This window comes from Rhinolophus hipposideros, assembly GCF_964194185.1.
Source record: "Rhinolophus hipposideros genome assembly, chromosome: 15".
NCBI lineage: Eukaryota > Metazoa > Chordata > Mammalia > Chiroptera > Rhinolophidae > Rhinolophus > Rhinolophus hipposideros.
The window spans coordinates 19,153,722-19,178,583 of NC_138061.1; the positions used below are offsets into that span (position 1 = coordinate 19,153,722).

General features: G+C 39.9%; 1 protein-coding gene across 6 annotated transcripts in view; it reads left to right on the forward strand.

Moving 5' to 3' along the window:
- Positions 1-24,862, forward strand: part of SORCS1 (sortilin related VPS10 domain containing receptor 1) — a 471,564-nt gene that overhangs the window by 372,443 nt on the left and 74,259 nt on the right. For all 6 annotated transcript variants that reach the window (XM_081074044.1, XM_081074043.1, XM_081074040.1 and 3 more), the window contains 7 exons: positions 7,427-7,529; positions 7,788-7,864; positions 9,735-9,826; positions 11,144-11,251; positions 12,735-12,852; positions 14,343-14,473; positions 17,625-17,738. In XM_081074044.1, coding sequence (XP_080930170.1) covers positions 7,427-7,529; positions 7,788-7,864; positions 9,735-9,826; positions 11,144-11,251; positions 12,735-12,852; positions 14,343-14,473; positions 17,625-17,738 — 743 coding nt within the window. The remainder of the gene's footprint in view (positions 1-7,426; positions 7,530-7,787; positions 7,865-9,734; positions 9,827-11,143; positions 11,252-12,734; positions 12,853-14,342; positions 14,474-17,624; positions 17,739-24,862) is intronic.

Sequence of the window (24,862 nt, forward strand, 5' to 3'; positions counted from 1 at the left end):
GAGGGCTGGAAATGGATGGTAAACAAGCAGATGAAGATGGTTCCAGGGCTTCTTGCTCAGTTGATGAACAAAAGGGGACAGGGAAGTGCATGAAAGGAGTGTACGAGAGTCATAGTGCTGCCTTTGTGATGGGCCAGAGAGAGAAGAGAAAATGAAGACGTTTCTGGCTCACTTCCAAGAATGTTCCTTGTGGCCCAATTTCTGATGAGAACCTCATATTGTAATTTAAAGAATGTAATAGTTTCCATCTATGGTGAGGATATATATCTTTCTTTCCCATGAGTCACCTGTTACAGATCTTTTGATACATAAATTCAGCTGCAGAATTGATGAACTGAATGCAGAATTCTGTAGTTGCATTTTCTAGAGATGTTTATTTATAATCTCAGAGGCATTCAAACAAGGGTAAGAACTACTGATTTAAACTTTTATTGGTACTTTCTATAATATGTTTCATTCATGTGACAATGTATAAAGCTGGTGTGGGCAAACGATGGCCCATGGGGAAAATATGGCCCACCACTTGTTTTTCTAAATTAAGTGTTGCTGGGACCCAGTTATGCTTATTCATTTCTATATTGTCTGTGGTCACTTTTGGTCTACAATGACAGAATTGAGTTCTGGTGAAAGGGACTGTATGATCCACGCAGCCTAAGAGCTTAGTTAGCGGGTCCTTAAAATGTTTGCTGACCTCTGTTTTCAAGTATGGCTTTCTCTCAATCATCTAACATTTGGGCAATAAGATTGGCATGAATTTCTTTATATATTTGATTATATGTTGGTGTCTGAGAGAGGGACCTAAAACGAGTCTTGCCTTCAAGGAGTTTGCAGTCTGTTTCAAGGGTCTAGAATAATAAACTAATGATTATAGGATCCCACATCTCACTTCTCTTAGTAGTTCTGGTGCCTGCCTGCCCGGTACTTAACACATGAATAGATACTGGGTGAGTGAAGAAGGAGGGGAGGAAAAGATTAATTGCACAACAAAGTATAATTGAACACTAATTTCTGTTAAACAATCCAGAAGTTATATTTACAGTCATAGAAAGAAAAGACCAGGCTAGAGGAAAAGAACTCTTCATTTGAATAAGGACTGTATGTGTCTGTGTGTGTGTGTGTGTGTGTGTGTGTGTCCACATCAGTGTGCACATTCACCATATAATTCTGCCTTTAATGGTATCACACTCAGCTTGCTTCCTTGTGTCCCATGAAGTCTGAACAGTCACTTTGCAGGCTCATTTCATGCAGCTCTAGGCGGAGCAGCCTCCTACGCGAGAAGATGCCAGCAGCCATAGCTTGACCTTATTAGTTGCAGAGGACATCACAGTTGTCACTGTGCATCAGAGAAGCACTCTGAAATCCAGCCTCCCACTCAGCTTCTATCCTGATTACTGGCAACTTAGGGGGGGAAAAGTCAGTGGGCGCACAAAGACAGGGACAGAGTATAAGTGTACGTTATGATTGGATACCGATTCTATGCAAGGCATAGTTCAGTAGCATTGAAAAAGAAATAGGGCCACCTGCTTCGTTTAGCTATTTCAAGTTGGAGCGTCCTGATGTTTTGTCTAAGATGCATGGCATGCCCCAGTCCTTAATGTGGTCCTTCCTTGCGTGGTACTCTTTGGAGATTAAATGTCCATGAGAGTGAATTAACCCTATCACTGAAAGAGGCTTTCCTGGGCACTCTGGCATCATAAAGGGACCATTAGAGATGCCTCTGACACAAAGCACTTAGTGATGTGTCCCCTGCTCCACCGCCAGCTCAGTGCTAGGAAGTCTTATTGCCTTGCCTCCAAATAAATTTTAGGGCCATGCTAATACAAGCCACCATCATTTTTCCCTTTCCCTACGGTGACAGGCTCCTGACTGCTGCTCTTGTCACTACCTGGCAAGCTCTTCTCCACACAGCAGCTAATGGGACCTTCATTTGTTTTTAATCCAAATGCACTGAGAGTAAATATACATACATGGACCCATTTTAAGAGTATAATTTGGCAAATCTTGACCAATGTGTATACCCATGGAAACACTACCACACTCAAGATAGAACGTTTTCATCACCCCCCAAAATTCCTTTGTGCCCCTTTGCAATCAGTCTCCACACCTCTAGCCCTAGACAACCCTTCCTCAGCTTTCCTTTAGTATAGGTTATGTAAATGAGATAAACTTAAGCTTTAAAAAAATCAGGTCATGACTCTTCTTTACTTAAACCTGCTAATGACTTTCTCATTCAGGTAGAATAAAATCCACATACTGTAGCATAGCCTTCAGGGTCCCATGTGGACTGGATCCTGCCTACTTCTCCTGCCTGGTCTTCATTCTCTGTCCCCTTCCTTCCTTATACATAAACCATGCTTGGGGACGATGGTGCCTCTTTTCATACCATTAACTTACCATGCTCATATATGCCTTAACTTCTTTGCATTTGTCATTTTTCTTAAAATGCCCTTCTCCTAGTCTGGCTTGTTCTTGAAATACATCCTTGGTTGATTGCCTTAATCTCAGAGAGCTTTCTTGAACTTTTCTCTAAAGTTGAACTTGTCCCAAATCCTTTTTATTCATGACCCGTCTCACTGTCTGAAATCAGCACATGTATTTGGCCATCTTCCCCTGCTAAAATGTGAGCTTCATGAGCAGGGGAGCCATGTCTGTATTTTTGGCCACAGCAAAGAATCCTCTCAAGAGCCCTACCTGTCTCAATGTAGGTGCTCAACACACGTGTCGTCATGAGTGTTGTTTGTTTGAAGCAGATACTCCATTGACAAGGATTGTTTGAGTTTTGTATTTAGACTTTAGTGGAAGCCTTTCCTTGCCACTGACAATCCCACTGAAGGATTTGTCATAATATATACCTTCTGAAGCTCATGGGCTCCAGTTGACCCCAAAGTTGACAAAATCCATAGGCTCATTAAGATTGAGGAAAGATGAATTAATGGGATATGGAAGTACAGTACCCAGGAGTCTTTTGGCCTATCTCCCTCATTAACCCTGTTGTTTAATGTAGTTTCAATCAGAGTTTTAGAAAATAGGCAGCAGGGCGGGGAGGGGAAAATAACAAAGGGAGTAGGGAGAAGAGACCAAAATCACTTTATAAAAATCTGCCAAAGGCACAAAATAGGAAAGAAATTCCTTGAGCTCCAGGAGATTCTGACTGTTAAAAAGCTTCATTCAGCTTGAGAGCTGGTGGCAGAGAGGAGATAAAAAGTGATTTTAGATTGTGAGTACTTGGAAAGTGACAGTGTCACCGAAAGCACAGCCTAGTGATTAGAAAAGAGATTTTCCAGCAGGGCTGTTACAAATGTGGAACAAGTTCAGAATTACAGCCCCGAAAGGAATGTTCCTGGTAAAATGTATTCTATAGAAATAAGACATCCAGGGTAATTTGGGGCTATATTTTTAGGACTTTTAGACTGATTGCCTGGAGGGCTCAGCTGGGATTTCTTTCCTCTGAAGACAGCGTTGTACAATTAGATGGGGTGTTACAGGTCACGGTCCACCTGCCTTCAAAGCCTCAGGATTGCGCTACCGAGAGGCAGGATGTGAGCTGAGCCTGTGACAAGTCCTCGGGCCCCTAGGGAAAGTACGGCGTTTCATGGAGAGAGGTTGTGACTTTTTTATGGATTCAGTTGGTAGGTTTCTAGTGGAGCTAGGCAGCCAGCTACACCCGGAGATTCTTGACTCTGCTTTCCACTCCTTTGCACACTTGACTCTGCATGTTGTGCTGAATTAGAGTGGGGCTGAATGCCTCATACCCAGCCAGTTGTTCCGGAGGCTTCCTTTTCTGTGCCATCTACTCTTTACTGAAGATCTAACGGATTCCTAGCTCTAGTTCAGGGTCAGAAACAATGTGTGTATGGAGGTGGATTTGGGGACTGTTATTTGGGTATTTACCCACTGCCCTATTATTTATGAAAGCTCTGATCTGGCTTTTCAGGACAACAGTCAGATTAGAAGCCCTAAAGATAATGGCACCATGAAAATGAGATCTAAATGCTGTTAATACGGAGGTTGTGGGGAAAGAGGAAGTGAAATGAGAACCTGATTGACACTTAAATAATTAACAGTGTTTTGAGTTGATTTATTTTGTGGTGGGGAAATGCCTTCTATGAGTTAGTAATTCTCCATTGGTCGTGGATGGTGCTAGGAAGACAGTGGCTTGTTAATGGATCCATTAAGTCCAACAGACATGTATTGAATGTTTGCAGTGGCCAAAGCATTTTGTTGATTAAAATAAAAAATACAAGAATAAGGCAAAAAGAAAAAGTAATTGGGACCTATAGGTCCACCATGAACTTCAGAAGTTTGTCAACTTCCTGAAATTGAATACAAAACCCTGTGTGCACTTGGCCTTTGTGCACTTTTTCTTGGAAAAGAATCCTTAATTTGCATCAGATTCTCAAGCTCTGTACCTGACCCTGAAGATGAAAGAGTAAGGATCTAGAATTGTAAGAGTAAGCTGCTAGAATTGACTGATTGATGGTCTTCCATGTCCTGTCACTAGGTGAGGACATAGCGAAGGACACAAAGGGCAGCTTCCAAACGTGTAGTCTGGTCCCTCCATTCCCTGTACGTTAGCTGCTAGGCCTTGCTGGTTTCAGTGTATAGTTCTACATTGTTTTCATGTGTAAAGATAAGGAAACTAGCGAAGTGCCTTTGAGACAAGCCTTGTTTTGACTCTGCTGCACTGGAGATAACTCTGGAAAGATGCTCAGGTATTCAGTACATGTTTGCTAAGGGGAGAAACGGAGGCAGGAAGGAAGGAAGCGAGAGGTGGACAAAGCTCCCCCTGCCTGGGCAAAAAGTGCGTAAGAATCAGAGAGCCTTGTGTTCTGTCCTTTAGGAGTTTGCTGTGGCTCGATAGCCATTATAATAAACCTGTCTATTAAAATAAAGGTTGGTGACTTAACTTTGAAAAATTGGTCAGGTACAAAAGTATAAGTTAAAATAGTAAAGATGATCACTTAACAATTGTTTTCCTTCAAACACTGTGGTAGACTATGTAACTTCCTTGAAGAAAATGAAAGGAAGTAAAAATAAAGCCACAGAATAGTCTCCTTGTACCAGCTGGGGGCAATCCAGTTCTACAAATGTGAGCGTGGAGAAAAAAGTGCACAGGAAAGATCATTTCTAATGTGGCTGCTGCTGCTGCTGCTGCTGCATGAGCTGGTGTCTTTTCTTCTCCCATTAATTTATCTTAGGCCTGCAAAAGCCATTGCAACCGAGCAGTGCCGAAATGGTCAATTGAAAATGCCCTCTTTGGTTTGTAATGACAAGTGCCCCATATCCAATAACACTTGGGTCAGGTGGCAACTGAGCTTCACCGTCTCCCAGACTGTTGAGTGATGAAGTTTGTGGCAAGTGGCAACTGCAAATTGCAAACTGGGTTCTCCCTTGTCCAGGGATGTCCTGCCCTGCTGGGTGGCACAAAGACCTTCCATTCAACCCAGTTGTCCACCCATAATTCCCAAGGAGTGATGCAGTTCTTGGCATGCCATAGAGATACTCATATTATTCTGCTTGTGTGGTTTACAAATAAGCCCACGTACCTCTGTCATTGTTCTGAGTAAAATAGCGATGTCTCCCATGTCCTAAAAAAAATCATTGTTTAATGTTCCAAGCTTTCATTGACTGTCTTTTTTGATTCGATGCTAGGTTCTACAGAAGATGCAAAGTAGTACTTGATGTTTTCTCTTTATTTCTAGAGTGTATCTCTTAGGGGGATAAAACTGTACATACCTCGGATAGATAACAGAGGATTGTGTGTGGTAAAAGAAACAGGTGTACATCGGAGAAGGGGAGATCCTGATAGGCTGTGGTTGTCAGGAAAACTTTTATGGAAAAATGGTTTCACACCTCTGCTTTATCCTGTCTTAGCATCTGAGTGTTATGTGATGTAGTCCTGGGGCCTCTGAGACATAGAACAATACCCATTTTAATCTTCTTGGGCACAAGGAAGCCAAGTGTTTGGGTCACATAGCTTCTTCCCATTGGGTGGTCTTCCTTGCACCTTATGAACATTACAAACTACAGTTCCCTTTTTTGAAAGCTTCACATGAGATTTTCATGTAAAACCAATAATGTATTACTCATTATTCCTCGAGAGTTCACTCTCTGTGTTGCCAGTGAGGAAAAGGCCCTGTTGTGACCCACTGTTTTATTTCGCTCACTGTTTTTTGGCTGCCGTTTTATTCCTGATTTTCAATTTTAGTTTGTCATTTGCTCTTACCTACATAAATTTAATCATTGTATCTCTCGCTAGCTCTCTGAATATCTGCTAGCTGAGACTTACAGAGCAGAATAAAAGTAATAACAGAGATACACTGGTGATTCCAAAAACTCAAGTTGATAAGATTAGAAAATAATCTTCCTGAGCGATGAAAAGAAATGTGGGTTTAGACACAAATTTGTAGTTTTTGACAACTCAGTACAAGAACTATTTTAAATGCAATTTCTATAAGATTGATTATCCTGTTTTTGAGAACTGTTGTTATATTAATCAGAAAATTTGATCGAGATTTTCACATACAAATAAAAACATACAAGTCCCTTAAATTTTCAATTTAATGGCAATCACTAGCACATTTTGCCTACATGTATGACTTTTATATTGAATAATACTGATCCTGATAATAACCTGATCCAGACACTATGTTGATTGTCTGTTGGATGTTCGGACAGTTTCATATGTCATACAGCTTCTTCTGTCCTTTAGGATGGAGAGGGGCTAAGAGGTTCCAGCTGACTTCTTCAGAGCCCTCCCAGGTCTCACCAGACCTTCTCTTTTGACTTCATATCCCATTTCTCTTCAGTCATGCTGACTACATACCGCATTATAGCTCACCTCTTCTGCTTGTTTTCTTTGTTATTGTTATTACTCAGGCCTGAAATGTCTCATCTACAGTTCATATCCATCCCTTCTTTGACTCAGGCACCATTTTCTCCTTGAAGCCTACCCTGATTCAAAGTTGGATGTCATCTCTTCACCCTCTAGAATCTGATATGTTGTCTATACTAATCTGATGGCTCTTAAAATATATTTTCTTTATGTTAATCAATAGAAAGATCTTAAATTATGCACTCTATAATAGTCAGGATGACATTTCAGTCAGTGTGACTCTTTCATAAGCTATACCTAGTCTTTTACAGATAAGATGCTAAAATGTTTGTCCACTGCCCAAATGGCAGTTAAGGCGGTTGATGAGACTCAAAACGAAGGTGCTCTGTCCTTCACTAACTTGGCAGCTGTGTTATACTTAATGGATACCAGATATTTGTGGAATGAAAGATGGATGAATGTATATGGGTACATGGATAGATGGATAGATGGGATGGTTGGATGATTGGATGGATGCTCTGAACATGCTTAAATGCTTAAATGACCATTTAGATCATGTGCTTTCATGACATTCATTTTTCCTCTTCTCAGCCTTATTGCTCACTACACCTTCACCTTAAGGTCTCTGAGAATCCCTACACATCAGGGATCATTGCCAGCCGAGACACAGCTCCCAGCATTATAGTGGCTTCAGGTACGGAGCTTTCCTTGTTTGATTGTTGTTGTAAATTGTGTTTAAGAATCTAGATATTTGTGCTTGGAACTTAATGAGCAAGCTAAAGATATTTTTGAATGGCCCCTAAGCCACTGACCCTGAAGCAAGTATGCCAAAAATCCTTGCTCAGATATGTTTGCAATCTGAATCCATCTCAGGCAATGCAGGCTGCCCACATAACTCGTTGTCAGCTTGTACAGAAAGTACCCTTCAGTAATGGTGATGTGCTCTTTCTAGGTAACATAGGTTCTGAATTGTCAGACAGCGACATCAGCATGTTTGTCTCCTCAGATGCAGGGAACACTTGGAGACAGGTAAGAAAATATCCTGGGTCATGTTGTTGAAGTGTAAATGATGTAAAAATTACCCAGCTTGATTCAATTCTGGGAACTTATTCTACTCTACATAATAACTTACTCAACTACATATGAATCCTAAAACTTGCCAACATGTTTTTTCTTTTTTGTTTTATGAAAGTCTTAAAACAAGTCCTTGAGGTTAGCAGATACATTTGCAAATTTATTTTCTTTTTTTGCCATTCAATAAAAATGACCCATATTCAGAGCCTATATGGAAGAAACTTTATATGTGACAATGAAACCAAATCAGATCTGACTGAATTTTTCCCATAAAGGAAAACCAGAATCCCAAAGAGTTTATCACATAGAGAGCACGGCTCCTGGAGGATAGATTATAAGTAATAGTAAGTGACCTCCACAAATCCCCCTTGCCTTGAAGTCAGAATAGAGAGCAATGAAGTGACACAGAAATAGTCGTTACCCAGGTGGTGTTCTGAGATGTTTAAATCTCATGTGCAGAAGACAGAGTAATAACCATCAGGGTGCATATGTTAGGGAAAATAGAAATGGAATCACTTTAAACCAATGTGTTGAGCTTAAATGCTTCCCGAAAATTATATACCCATAGCTTATGAAACAGGCATTTAATGAGGTTTACCAATCATAGCAAGATATGTACCTAATGCATGGTTGTTACGCTTCAATAAATATGTTTTAATAACCCACTGACATTTAATTATCATACAATAACTAGCACCCTAAATTGAAATCTAATGCACAGGTAATCACACAGCAACAAGAACATTCTGCTTTAAAGTTTAGGGAGAGTTTTCCATGTTACTGTCCAATTTGCTATTTCCTAGCTCCAGACCTTTCAGAGATCCTCAGTGGGATTCACATGTTTTGAGAAGAGCAGGGCAAGGAAGAAATTTACCTTAAAAACCCAGAGCTATTGATCTTGGAGGTAGGAATGTGGACCATTAAGCTTTCTCTGGAAAGTAGAGCCAGGATCCTTTTTTTTTTTTTTTTTCCCCTCCTTCACCTTTCCAAAGAAAGCAAAGAAGTCTCTACTTCCATAGTCTTAGAGTATATCTTAGGTATAAGAGGTAAATAAAAGGGAAAGAAAATCATTTGTATACTGTAACCACAGACAAGGCTATACTAACAGTGTGACTGTGAGAAAACAGTATGAATCCCATACAGAGAGGACTTAGAATTATTTTCAGCCTATCTCCATTTGACTTCAAATTTGCTTTTCTACATTTGGAGAAAGATCCTATGACACACGGAAGAAAAGATGATGATTCCATTTTGATCAGAACAACCTTATGATTTGGGAGAGAATCTATTCATTGAACAAGAACACCTTTGCTCTATAATACTGAGAAACTTTGAAGTAATTATATCTGGAAGGGCACCGTAATACTGCAAGTCCCAGCTCCATCAATCACTATATACTTGGTCGTAGGCAAGTCACCGCATCTTTCTAAACCTTAGTTGTCTCACCTATAAAAATGAGAATGTTAGAACGTAATACCTCTAAGGTTTCTTCCTTCTAAAAATGGTATCAATAGGACAGTTACCCAATATTCTGACATCATCATAAACGAGAATCAAGAGAACTTACCACAAAAAGTTGGGAATATAAACACAAATGCATGACTATTAATTCTTTACATTTCTTTTGTGGTGCACCTAAAATCATTTTGTGTAACTCCAGTGGTACATGTAGCCCACCTTGGGAAGCGCTGCCTATAACTGTGTCTTGGGAAGCCTAGTTCTATCATGGAAGGGATTTTTCTTCTCACATGAAGACTACTTCTCTGAACTGTGGGTGTGTGTAGACGTGGATGTGTGTCCATGGGAGTGTGTTTTCCTCTTCCAGATCTTTGAAGAAGAGCACAGCGTTCTGTATCTGGATCAAGGTGGAGTCCTGGTTGCTATGAAGCACACGTCTCTCCCAATTCGACATCTCTGGTAAAGGCACCTGTTGCCCAGGAGACATGAACCTGATAGTTCCCCACTGCTAACAATGGAGTTGGACTGCCAAATTGTGACCATGTTTGTAGTAAAACGTCAAGGTTTACTAGAACACCATTTATACTTTTGCTCTATTAAAATAAGATTGCTGCCTGCAGTTTCACAAAAGGATGAGGTAGGAGAAAAGGAAGGAGGAAAGAGAGGGGGAGAGGAGAAGAAGAAAGGAGAGAGACAGTGAGAGAGAATTCTGCCCCTGAAAGAATTGTATTATGACTTTTAAATGTGACAGTACCGTTCCCAGTACTACATTTTTTTCAGCACACTCTAGGGTAGAATGGTGTGTCAGGTATAATCTCTGAGTGACTTAATTTCTTACAGTCACTTTTCCCAAATAACATCTCCTGGAGTATAATATTTGCATTCATTATGTCTTCTGCACAGAGATCATGGCCCTTCTTCTCCTATCTCGTTTCTCCTGATCATACTTCCTTAGTTTCCTAGTTGGGGGTGACATTCTGCAACTCTATTTCTAGGTTTCCACAGATGGACATGCAGGGCTCTACTTCCAGAGGGGATTCCAATAGACTCCTTCATGTGTGTTTTTGAAAGTGATTCTCTCCACTCGCAAGCTAGTTCAAAGTCAAGCGACTGATTTCTCCCCACTTTTAGTTTCTTTGGCAACCAAAGGGAAAGCTGCAGAAATCAGAGAAACAGAGGCTTAGCCTGGGGGAAGGCATCCACAGAGAAAGGCAGAGCAAAGAAAACATCCTCTGTGATCATCAGAGTTGACGACTTCTCGCCTCTTACTCTCAGTGCCTGTCATTCTGTACCCATTCACTTAGGGAGTCAACCAGGATTGTAAGAGGGATGCCGCTCACAGTTTGATCACTTAAGGGTGGCTGGTTCAAGGTCATCTAAGTAGGTCTCGTAAGGCCATTTTTCTTCAGAATCACCTGTAAGGCTTGCTGTTAGAATGCAGTGAGGTTTGGGAGAGAGTCACACTGAGATCTAAGAATGAATAAAATATCCAAATTTAAAACAAATTCTATCAAAGACTTATTATTATTCCAGTTTCATGCAGCTCTCCCCTTATTGATGTTCTAACACATCTGGGTCCCAAATCGCTTGGCTAACTGTATTTGTACTTTCTGATGTAATTAGGAACACTTATTCATATAAAAGGCTTACTTTGACAATGCCTTAGGTGCTTTTAACATGTATTCTCTTCTGGTTGATAGAATCTTTCCTTTGAAAGGATTTTTTTTTTCTTTTGGGATTTGATGACTTTTTTTTTTTTTTCCTTTCTCTTATTAGGTTGAGTTTTGATGAAGGGAGATCTTGGAGCAAATATAGTTTCACATCTATTCCACTTTTTGTGGATGGGGTTCTGGGTGAGCCTGGGGAAGAAACTCTCATCATGACGTAAGTGGAAAACTATGATGTCTTCTAGTCTTAATGTTAATCTAGAAACCTGGCTTTTAGCTAAGCCTGTACATTTTGCTACTGTTAGGTTTAAAATTGCTAGCAAAGTCAGTATATCATGATTCCCCATCAAAGAGGAAAGAAAACTACAGGTGACTATTTTCTTGGCTTTTTATTAGTTACTAGGAGACTCACACTGAGGGCCGGTGGCAAAAGGGCACAGCTTATTTCTCCACCTACTGAATAGATGATATAATTTCAATAGAAAATAAAGCTATACAGTTAAAACTTTAATAATAAACAAACTTGACATACAGAAGACTCACAGGCATATAAGAAAGATTTCACTTTAAGGCAGAACACAGAGCCTGAGCAAAACCCCACGCAGGCTTTTATTTTTTCCTGGCTCTTTACCTAACCCAATTGTGAGGCATATTAGGAAAACCCTGAGAACAATCTGTTCTTGTGAAATTGCATTTGCACTCCTTCTTGTCTGGAAAGAGATGATCATTAATTTGTGAAAGACTTGATTAATGACTTGCCTGCCCATGGGGTTCAAAACATGAACTTTGAATTTGAAATATGAAACTGAGCTTTTCCCTTTCCCTAGAAAATTGGACATGGAAAACAGAGAGACGGTTTTAAAGTACTTGATCCTGTCATCAATGAAAATTGAAAAATCAAAGTGAATCATTGATACATTTCCTAATTTTTTTCTTCCGACCTCCTTTTCTTAATAGTAGAAAAGATCAACCAAAATGTAATATGCCAAAAAGCTACATTTAGGCCATGGTAAACATAGTTAGAATGCCAATTTATTCCATAATTTGTCTTTATTCAGTTGTTATATTATTCAGTTGTTATATTTGCAAAACATAGATTTTAGAAAGCTGACTGTAAAGGCTGCTTTGTGGCTTTGATCCACATCTGTGATTGGTGATTCAAATACCTTATTAAATACCTGGGTCTCTCTTAGTAAGGAGAATAGAATGCACAGTGTTAGGAAATAGTTATTGGCAATGCTGCCCACTTTCCCTAGAGACTGGTGGGAACATAAAATGGCATGGGAACCACGGGAAGCATGTACATTATTAGCAAAAGAACCTAGAAGTGTGTAATCTTGGACCATGAAGAATGCAGCATTTGTGATTGTTTTCTCAATTATGGAGTGATTGATTGATTGCCTTTTTGTTAACCATTCTGTTGTACAATATATAGAAGTGGGCTTTTAAGTCAAACACTCTGGGTTCTGACTCTGCTGGTTCGTTACGGATTTGATTTCGGATTTTGCTTGTTAACGAAACTCTTTGAGCCTCAAGTTACCCATATGTGAAGTGGAGCCAATAATAGTAACTCCTTTTACAAATGTGTTTTGAGGCTTAATTATGATCAATGTAAGTCACTTAACGTTATGCTACGTGCATAGTAAATAACTGTCGGCATTGTTATCATTGCAATTATTTTATCATTATGAACCCTGTAGAGTGTTTGGCCACTTCAGCCACCGCTCTGAATGGCAGCTGGTCAAAGTGGACTACAAGTCCATTTTCGACAGACGCTGTGCCGAGGAGGACTACAGGCCCTGGCAGCTGCACAGCCAGGTAGGAGAAGAGAGCAGAGGTTGAGTGCTGGGGGAGAGGCATGGGATGTGTTGGGGCAAAGCTAGTCATCCAAGTGTAGGAATTGGGGTTCTCTAAGCTAAAATGTTCATCTAGTGCTTCCTTATGTGCTTTGTGTTCCACAGCAGTGAACAAACTCAACATTTTATAGCTTGTTGTGAAGTAATTTCTGTTTTTATTGTACTAGGATATAATGAGATAAAATTCAAATGTGCTTGGCTTAGACTTACAACTCAAAATGAAATACCAACTCAGCACGGAGATCTAAACATAATTTATCTGAGCATGTCATATGGATGCAGGGTGGAGGCAGGAGTGATCTTCAATTTCATCTAGCAATGCAAACAGAGACATAAAATAACAAAATTATGCTCTGTGAGCAGTGCCAGTAATGTCCTCCCTCCCCATTGCCGTGGCTCCCTGGGATTAGGTAGTGCTTCTTGCCTCCTTCTAAGGTACCAGTGGTACAGGAATGAAGAATTACTAATAGGAACTTTCCCTTTGTCCTGGCCCCTCAGCTATTCCGCTCGTATAAAAATAGTTGGCTGAAAGCATCTCTCCTTTGGTGTCCCAAGCCAGAAGTCATCCTGTAGGTCTCTCAAAGGACATGGCAGAGGCTCTGGCTGCAAAGCCATCATCGTGTTTAGGCAGTGACACATCACATGCCCCACACCCAGACTAATTACTATATTTCCATGAAGATGGGTAATGGAGGTGGTTAAAGTGAGTTTGCCCAAGACCGACAGGTTATGGTAGCTTTGTATGTCCTTTAGACATACAAAGAGAGCCATGTTTGACAGCGAGGGCTACATCAGCTAGACTCGTCCATTCGGTTCAGAGACGCAGTGATGAAATTATAGCTCATTCATATTGCTGATATCTTCCCCTTTGGGATGCATGAGCATTGTGATATTCAAAGCTTTTATTTATTTTGTGGAGAAACACTGAATTTAGTTCCCTTACTTGACTGATAGACGGGCATAAAATCAGTGCTATGAAGTTGTGTGGGCAGATGCATAATAAATTGGGGCAAATGGATTTGCATTTTTCAGCAGTACTCTTCTTTCACATGCTCATACATAAGCACATGTACAAATATTTTTTGCAGGAGTATTGAACTTAATTATTACAGATGTGTTGGCAATACCAGTGTTATAGCCAGAGTCTTACTAGTTACCTGTGTGTCCCCCACGACACGGCACCTAACACGTCGTCAAGGAAAAGTTTACTGAATACATGAGGAGTTAAGGACATTGTTTGACACACCCTCGATGCTTCTTAAGATTGCCTTTTTAAGTCACATTCTATTCAAGGGCTCTAGACATCAAAAAGAACATGCTGTCAGCACAGAGCAGACTACTCAAGTCTAGATTTCGCTAAGGTCTGAGAACATCTCTCTGAACTGCCCTGATGTAGAGCAGGGAAGGTCCAAAGGATGTGCTCAAGTGCCTGACATACTTGTGTCCTTACAGGGGGAAGCATGCATCATGGGAGCAAAACGGATATATAAGAAGCGAAAATCAGAGCGGAAGTGTATGCAAGGAAAATACGCAGGAGCTATGGAATCTGAACCCTGTGTCTGCACAGAGGCCGATTTTGACTGGTGAGTTTCTTTTGGTATCCCATGGAGTCCTATATCAGTGTATCAAATCCATGGGCACCTTCATGGAAGCTTCGAGTTGAAATGACAGTAACATCCATAGGGTTAACTGACAAGCCTCCTATTTTTATGAAATTACCTTTGGAGACATCATGGCACACTAGCTATGTACAGCTGTGGATGGAAAAACCAGGTGTTTCTTTAGACTTAAAGAGGGTTCAGAAGGTGGCTGGTAATTATCTTCATCTATTTGACAGATCTCAGGACAAAAAGGGAGATCAGATCCACCCAGTTGCTTCAGACGGCAACACTGAAAACAATAAGTGAACTTTTCAGAGAACAAATATATGTGTGCTCAAGATAAAAACTTTCTAGGATGCAGGATTCCTAGTACTAGAAAAATGGCCTTATAAGGCAGTAAATTTTCTATCTCTGGAAGTTTTCAATCAGTGGTTAGTAGACTATTGCTTATGTGAACTGTGGGAGATATTTCTGAATTTGATGCAAGGATGGATTCAATGCCATTGCCAACCTATGGCTTTGTGAACCAAATGGTAAAGGAGACATCTCCTTTTACCAGGATTAAACTAGTTTAAACTGGAAAAGTAACTGAGACATGAGATGTTCAATAAACTCATAGTGCCATTCTGAGTTTTCTGGAGCATTTGGTAAACCGAAAGCTAACTTGTGGGACCAGTGATTGAAAAATTATTGAGGATAAGTAGGTGGTAACTCCCTTGATCATATCCATTTCATTTTCTGTTCCCTCCCCCCTTATTTTTTCTTTTTTATTTCTTCATATGTTTTTCGTTTAGAGGAAGCAATTGCTAAATATGTATATCTGTGTTAAATAATTAAAACTTGACCTGCGTGAGAACCAAAGTCATTCCTTTACCAATTTATTTCTCACTGTGTAGCAATCACTGGTCTCATATCTGATTATCAAAATAGCAGTGATTGGGTGGAGGTACAGTGTACACACACATTATGTATTTTAGAAAAAGTGAGTGTTCTCTCATGGTAGTTCTCTGGAGATGTTGTCTGAATCAATAGCAGTGGGCTGGCCTGACAAAATTGGCCTCCAGCCCTACTCAGATTGATAACCCAAGGCTGTTCCCCTCTTGTGGGTAGACAAGGCAAGGCAAGAGCCAGTGCTGGCGCTCTCTGGGCTCAGCCAGAGGGCCACAGAGCTTGCTACACTGGAGCGCACCAGGGATTCTGCAGAGGTCTCCCTCACCCTGACTTCTATGTTAGTCAGTGCAACATTATTACAGTGACAGAATTCTTTTATCCCTGTCTTCCTACCTTTCAGGATTGACACCCTGAAATACATTCACAGGGAAAAAAACATCCATGGAATTTTTCAGTCATCCATCACATCCCTCTTTCTGAAGCCGTAATGCTTCTCCTTCATTCCGTCTGTTCAAGGAGGATTTATTTCTAAAAGGAAGTTACTGTTTTTATCTTAGTAGTTTAACTTTGACCTTACCAACAGTCATTCTTGTGCAGAGAACAAATATATTTTCTCATAGAAAATCAAAGAAAAGAAGTGAGATGAAAGGGTCCACTTCCCTGATTTCTCCTGGAAAAATTTCTTCCTTTGGGAATCTTTTCTGTGAGGTTCCAAAATAAGCTAGTCTTTTGTTGTTGTCACTGCCATTTGCTGTTTTTCTTTTTCAATTTTAAGCTCGTCTAGAGTGAACAGAACTCGGGGTAAGGAAAGCAGTTAGGGTTCTCCCCTTTCCCGCCTCTTACACCTCTCAGTCTTAGCCCAATTCCTGTATTTATTTGTGATGGGAATCTGCCACTCGTACTTCTAACTCAAATGTATTCTGAGAAGTGGGAAATGAATCATGAATGAGGCCATTATAAGGTTTTTCTGTCCAAAGAGGATTTTTGTAACTGCTTGGTTTCTGAAAATGTTTTAGAAGGTTCAACGGGACCGTTCTGAGTTTCTACCAGTAGCTAAAGCTTCAGTGATTCCACTTGACAGTAACATAATGAAAGGTGGTTGTCACTGAATGTTGCCTCTTGCCTTGGGTCTTTTCTGGACAGTCCCCCAGATGATCTTGCCTGTCATTCGCCAGCATTTGTAAAGTAATTCCTTGAAATGAACACTGGGTGTCCAGGTGGCAATCCTTCCCAGGTTGTGTTGAACCAGCACCAAATCCAGCTGGCATGTGCAGAATTTTAAGTGCCAGCTGCCTGGTGGCAGGCCCCGTAGCTGAGCCTATTTCTCCCTTCCTGGCCCTTGTGCGCCAGCATCTCACCTCTATTACACGGATGGGCCAGTTCACACTCATGCTTGCTGATTGCTGCCTGCGACTTGTCTGTGCATTCAGAGGTGCAGTTTGTTGTCATCCTCAGTTCCCCGGGTTCATCTTCCAGAAGCCAAGAATATCAGCCCGTTCAGAGGCCCCTGGAGGCAAGAATGAGAGGAGGCTGGGAGAAAAGGCTTTGACTATTTTCAAACGAGAGAAAAGATTTAAAGTAGTTAGTCCCAACTGGCAGTGCTAACTGACTGGAACAAAACTTTTCCTTGGGGAAATGTTCGCAACACTCCTGAAGGACATGTCTTTTTCTGCTGTGACTTTGAAGCATATGGCTTGTGCACAGACAGACGTGGCTCAGCTCTACCTGGCAGACACAAATGCCTTGGAAGAGCACCCCAAAGACATCACTAACGAGGGCCATGCCACACGGGGCTGTGTCAAACCCTTCAGTGAAATTTTACAGTGAGGGCTGAGCTTCTGCCACTACCTGTTCACTAATTACAGCTGTCTCTGGCCCAACCACAGTCAATGTTGTGTGTCCTCTGAATGAGAACACAATCTATTCTCTCAGCTTAAAGGTGTTTCCTTGGAATTACTGGATGTTGAGCCTTCATGTCTGCACAGGCATCTCCCGTGTCTCCAAGTCAGCATTTCTGAAAATGGGTTCTGGAGGATATTTTCATGGGTAATTGATAGATATTCTATTGGGCTGGAGGGAAAGTTCCATTTTGGGAAAGGCATTGACTCAGTGAATACCTGTGTTTTGTTTTTTGTCATTTTACTAATTGACTAGAATACAATTTGTGTGTGGACTGACACAAACTTGTTCTCAGTAATTTTGTCACCTACTGAAAGGTTTTTCTTGACTCTTTCCTCACTAGTGACTATGGTTACGAGCGACACAGCAATGGTCAGTGCCTGCCAGCATTTTGGTTCAATCCATCGTCTCTGTCAAAGGATTGCAGCTTGGGACAGAGTTACCTCAATAGTACTGGGTGAGTGTCTGAAGCAGTGACATTGAGAGGTCACTTTCGCTGCTTTTCAGCATGTGTTAAGCTTACAGAATTACGGCTGATCAAAGACCAGGCCTACTTCATTACAGTACAATTTATTTGCTTTTGTTCACTTTAATAATGTAGCACAGATTTGCATTAATAACACAAATTTCATCTGAGAATAAAACCCCAGTTGCAAATAAAGAAACGAAACAGGTTCCTTGGATAAAGATGACCATGATAATATATAAATTTCTTTATTTTTGATACTTTATTTTGGAACTATTTCATCATGTGAGGCCACCTTCTACCCTCACTGCATCCTTGTGAGGAAGGCCAGGTAAATATTTCACATGGGCATTTCCTGTTTTATAGATGTGGAACTGAGAGTCAGAAAAGAAGCTCATTGACTTTTCAAGAGGACACCAGAGTTAGTAGGAATGTGTTTCAGTTTCTCTCTGTGTTCAGTCTTGACACATCTAAGGCGTGCATTCTGATCTTTGTAAATCTGGGATCAGATTCCAAAATTTCGAGTCTAATGTTCTGTGTTGTGCAGCTTATCCAATAGTATTAAGAAATGCCATAAAAGTCAAGACGTACCATGATTTTTCCACAAGTGAAACTGATATTTATAGACTTAACAGTAGTGCACAGGATTTATTTGGATTCTAATTCAATTCATAAAAAGACATTTTTGACCCATTTAGGCAAATTGAATATGGACTTTTGTTTAGGTGATGTATTAGTCAGGGTTTCCCACACATATGTTTTTGTACCGGATGGATGAATGGGTAGATAGATAGATAGATAGTAGATAGATAGATAGATATTATAAGGAATTGGATCACGTGATTATAGAGGTGGACAAGTTCATATCCCAAGATTTGTAGGGTGAGTAGGCAAGCTAGAGACCCAGGAGAATTGATAGTGTGCCTCTCTAGTTCTAGTCTGAAGGCATGAGAAAACCAGGAAAGCTGACGGTTTAGTTCCCATAGGAAGAGCAGCAGCCTCAAAACCCAGAAAGAGCGGATGTTTTTATCTGCGTGTGAAGGCAGGAAAAAAACCCAATGTCCATGTGCAGACAGAGGAAGAATTCTCTTACTGGGGGTTTGGGGGGTCAGGCTTTATGTTCTATTCAGTCTCAATGGATTAGAAGAGGCCTGCCCACCCTGGGGAGAGCAATCTGTTTTACTCAGTGTACTGCTTTAAATGTTAATCTTACCCAGAAATACCCTCACAGAAACACCCAGAATAATGTCTGACTGAATATCTGGGCACCCTGTGGCCAATCTACATTGACATATAAAATTAACCATCACAGTTGATATTAGGTGGCGTATAAATCCAAGTCTAAATATCTATATTATATTTATGATATTATATTAATAAAATACATTATAGTTATATATTTAGATGTGATCATGGTATCTTAGTTAGGCTAAAAGAAAACTTATCTTGTAGAGATACATAATGTATGAGATTTACTTTAAAATGTTAAAAAAGGGAGAGGTATTCATAATTTTTGAAGATGTTAATGGAGGCATGGGGATTTATTATACTATTTTCTTTCATTTGTGCATATTTAAAAATTTGATATAAAAAAGTTAAAAAGAGGGAAGGGAAAGGACAGAGGGGGGTAGATAGGCACCTCACCAACAGGCCAGCTCTACATGAGAATTCCTCTTCTCATTTCTCATGCCAGCTCCAGTGCAGAGCTGTGAACTTCCACGGTCCTACTTATGTACTTCTCTGTTTTGAAAATGTTAAAGATTTTTTTTAATTAAAAATAAAATTACCAAAATAATATATACTACTCTTTAAAAGGAAGGAGAAAACACAGACAGATATCTAAAATATTATTCTCTCTACTGTACATACTCCTAAACCTTTGAACGAAGGAGCAAATTGTGATTTATTTGAGCCATAACACAAAATCTGAGGAAAATCCAAATAACATTTTTACAGCAATGGGTCAGTGAGGTCTTCAGCATCTAGTACCATGGGGAAAAAGTTGAAAAGGGCTAATGAAATGACTAAACTTCATGTTATAACTAAGTTAGAATGAAATAACTTATATAACTTAAACTTTTATTACTTGCATGTGCCAGTATGTTTAGACATTGTAAAGGTCATTGGAAACCCCTAAAGCTAATTTCAGAATTTATTTTTTTTTTTCCACTACCTCAGTCAGTCCGGGAAGTTATATTACACTCTCTTTGGTATTGATGAGAAGACGCTGAAGTACCGAGGGGTCTAAATTATTCCAAATGCTGAAATCACTGGAATCAAGCAGAATGAATGTATACACATGTATATACACGCACCTACATACGCGCAAACAAACATTTTAAGCTACCACTAAGTGGGTTTCACCAGTCCTTTGACAAACAGTGTGTGAAATCCAAATGAATCCTGACTCATAGAAAAGAAAACATCAGTGACGTTTCAAGTATAATGTTTCTAGTCAGTAGGATTTTTCATCTATTCCCTATAAAATTCAAATTACTTTAAAAAATGTGATTCAGTGATCAGTGTCCAGATATATAAACTTTCATCAATGCAGTTTTGTTTCTTAGTCACAAAATCACAACCATTACTTTCTAGGGCTTGCCCTCCACTTTCAGAGTTTTGTTCATATCAGTGGGAAGCATATGATAGCATCTGACCCTAACAGATTTTTAAGTTACTGTATCTACTGGTTTCATGTGCTCTGTGCAAACTTTTGCAGAAAAGCATTAGCATAAGTGAGTGAGCTTGTGTAAAGAGAGCATATGACAAATACTAGCCATCAGCAGGTATGACAAATGCCCTGCTCTCGAAAGTAAGGTGCTTACAGGTGGAGACGTGACCACCTGCATAGGTCCCAGTGGGCTAATGTGTATGAGGGGACATGACAATAGTAACCCCACTGATCAGTGTCTTGTCTAAACTGTGCATTTTGCATTGGGAACAAGAAGACCCTTAGCTGGGACAAGGGTTTGAAATTATCTTCATAGAAAGCCTCATGTCATCGAAGTCTCATGTACAGTTGTAGCTAATTCAAGAGCTGGCAAGAGGTAAAATGTAGAGGAACTTAAAAAAGAACTTCCCGCCTTTCTTAATGTCACTCCAGTGCCTCAACCCGGGTGTCACTTGGTTATGTGTTGATTCAGCAGCATTTCATAAGCACAGAGTTGGTATTTAATGTTTTGTAGCCATTATAGTGCTGCTATTAAACATTTAGCTTTTCACCTAAAATATTTAATTACAAAATAAATATATGCATATGTTTTCTATGTCTAAAAAGTCAATTTAGATCGTCACCCCAATCCTGCCTCTTTCTCCATCCAGCTGTGGTCTGATCGGTATGCATGCTTCCATTTTTCATTTCCTGGTGAATAATTATGTCAAGAAAAAACATATAAAATTAATTTGGGAAGTTGTTTTTATATATGATTTCCTAGAAGATAGAGCGGGATGTGCTTCTATTTCCTTTTTTCATTTAAAAATGTATCTTAAATATCTTTCCAAGTCAGAGAGCATATAAGGCTCCTTTCATTGAATCACTTTTAGTTTCTGGGATTATTTAGTCATCCCCTTTCATGGACATTTTGCTCCTTTCCTATTTTCTGCCACTATAAACACTGCTACAATGAACATTCTCATACCATAATAATTGTTATTAAAAAGCAAAGAACAGTAATTATTTTCCTTTGACAATTGGAGGTGTTTCTGCTAACTTACAAAGCAAATTCTTCCCAGCATGTCTTTGGTTCCTAGACCTGTGTGTCCAGGCATTGGCAGATGTCTCCCTCATAAGGGTTAAAGCACTAGCTTCCCGCTCGCACACTGCCAGGGAGTCCCACACATTAGAGATTCATTTTATTAACTGTCATCCTCCTTTAAAATACAAATGCCAATGGATTCTGTAAGGCATAGATGAGAGGAAGGGAACGTAGGATTTCCCAAATTAACAAGCTGAGGAAGGTCATTCCAGGCAAAAGAAACAAGAGATGACTCGGATGAAAAGGGCCACAGTGGTAGTTTGCTCAAGGACAAGCCTTGCCATCAGTGACTGGACGTCTGTAGGATTAAGGAGCCACCATGTACCCTAAGTCTCTCTAATGCCAGTTTTAAGCCATTCCTGGGCATTGCCTGCTCAGTCAGTACAGAAACTGTTTTAGCTTCAGGCTAGGATGAAGGGCAAGGTCAGCCTGAGAGTGAGTGCCTCCATGAATGTTACATCCCAGACGCCTCACGTCCTTCACCCTGCTTCTTACAGCAGAGCACATGTGTATTCATGTGGTCAAAACTTGAATTAAATGCAGTCTAGTAAACAATTGTTCCTTGTCAGTAAACCTTAACAAGCAAATCTCCCAGCATCACCTTTCTGAGAGTTTAGTTGAAAACATGCAGGTAAACCTTCCTTTTCCTTTAATTTATTTTTTTAATGCCTCACTTTATAAATGGTTCTGGTTGCTTTCACAGTCAGCTTAGTACCCTGTATTTATAGCAGTGTTCTCAGGTTCATTCACTTCACCCTGATGGAAAAACATTCTAGCATCAGTTAACATTATGTCCAATAGAAATGCTATTCTGAGGGGATGCCGAAATATTTATCAGCTTCACTGTGTAGATGGTTGTGCAATTTTTGTTTTAGTTCTTGGCGAGGACTTAGAAAAGATGGTTGGAATAAGAGCTGAAATGGGTGCAAAATGTCCCTCCAGGTGGCTGTGGCCACCAGTCCTTAGTCCTCGGTCCATGGAACAGTGTGGTATAAGCAAAGTTTTGCTGTGTCCTCCACTGTAAGCTCCCTGCTTCTATTCACCCTTTTCTCTCACACCTTCCACAAGCCATTTCATGGAAAGCAAGGAGTCTCGTACTAGGACCTCAGCTTGTTATGGATGGAGAGTGAAATATAATGGGGGATGTTGTTGTGTTTGGTGAAAAACAGAGTTAATTTTTTTTTTATTGGGGTGACAATAACAGAGTTATTTTAAAGTGAAACCGATAAGGGTTTTAATCCAACCTCTGCCATGTACCATTATCTTTAGCAAGTGACTTCCTTTCATTGAGTTTTAGTTGCCTAACCTATAAAATGTTGCTATTTGCTTGTGGGGTTTGATTAAACCTGATACTGTATATAAAGCATGCAGCAAAATGCCTACCATGTAGTAGTCACTTTACAAAATGCATCAGCTAAGGGCTCCTCTGGAGTGAAGGAATACAGAGGGGGAAACTTCCTTTCATCATGGATCTATAGTCCAGGCATTTATTTGATACTTAATAGTTACTCTAATACTGAGATCTAGGACATATTTACTCTAAGCCTTGGTTTTCTCATCTGTAAAATAGAAATAATAACCTGCATAGGCTCATAGTCACATAATTAGAAACCACTGTACGCCAAGACACGTGTCTGTCCCTTAGTACCTCAATACCACTCAAGGCAGTGAACAAATTCCTTTTGTTCAAATAAAATGAAATCAGTATTCAGTTGTATGTTTTCTTGCATATTAGTGCTGAGATCACCCCAAATTCATTTCTCTTTGTTTTTCCGTTGGTGTCTGTTTATATCTCAGTTTGCACATACACAAACACAAGCTCATTTAGTTGTACTTATATATGATTATATTTTGTTTATACTGTTTGGGACCCAGGGAACATGCTGCAAATTTAAGCTGCTAAATCAACTAGGACATCGCTTGTTTCTTGCCAACCATAAAAAATTCTGTAAATATAAAATGATGTAGGCACTGGGCTGGTTTATTCTAAGAAATCAAGATAATCTTCTCAAGGTATAGATTTGTTTTCTTGCTATTAAGCTAAAGATATTTCTAGGTGTGTTAAAAAAAAAATAGGTGTGTATAGAAATTTCTGCCCGTGGAGTTTGTTTAGAGGAGCCATTAATTCTTCCTGGAACAATGTAAAATGTGGCAGCTTTTATTGTTCCTAGGGGTTAGTTTCTCAATATACAACAGGGATATTTACTCAGGAAGCTTAAAAATGATTTTAAAATAGCATTAATTCAGTGCCTATATAAGAACATTTAGTGGGTCCAGAAAAAATATAGACACATAAATTCTAGCAAAATCATAATCTTCATACTGTCAATATACATTTGGAATGTTTTAAAATGCTTTCTATAAACATGTTCCTCCCTACATCAGCCATAGAAACACTTACACCCTGAATAACCTGCCATTGCCCTGGAGTTGCTATTTTCAGGGTCTCTGGGGGCTGTGGTCTTTTCCCAAGTGACTGCATTCCCGTGTCTGATGGGGATTTTGATGTTCCGTATGATCTCCTCAGCGAGACTTGTCAGTGTGCATCATGGAGAGTAATTGGTCCTAGAAGTGGTGCATGTGTTTAAAGTCCCCAGAAAGGAAATCGCTTGCATTATTTACCGACAACACAGCTCACGTAGCTGTGTTCTAGCAAAGCGTGATGCAGGCTCACAGCAGAGACTCAGTAATTGTGCTACAAAGTTGACTCCTCGGAGTACCTTTCTTAGATGGGGTCTTCCACATTTTCTTGGGACTGTACTTGGGTTCGGAAATGAAGAAGAAGGTTGCTGTCACTGTGTGTGGAGAACTAGTTCCTCACACAGCTGTTCTTGCCCTCGTCAGTGGAATTTGCATTACTGATCCTCATTCAGGCGGTCTGACATACTGGCAAGAGACACTAAACTCAGTGCAGAGGTCCAGAACTGCTGCCGTCCCCTGTGTGACTTTGGGAAACTCTCTAAACAGTATATCCTTTCCCTTGTGTGCAAAATGAAGGGATTATATTGGATGATCTTTGAGACCCTTTCACGCTCTGACATGTCCATGACCAATTTCTTTCTTTTTTTTTTTCCAGTATTTTTTTTTTTATTAATTTTATTGGGGTGACAATTGTTAGTAAATTTACATAGATTTCAGGTGTACAATTCTGTATTACATCGTCTATAAATCCCATTGTGTGTTCACCACCCAGAGTCAGTTCTCCTTCCATCATCATATATTTGATCCCCTTTACCCTCATCACCCATCCCCCACCCCCTTACCCTCTGGTAACCACTAAATTATTGTCTGTGTCTATGAGTTTTTGTTTCTCATTTGTTTGTCTTGTTCTTTTTGGTTTATATACCACATATCAGTGAC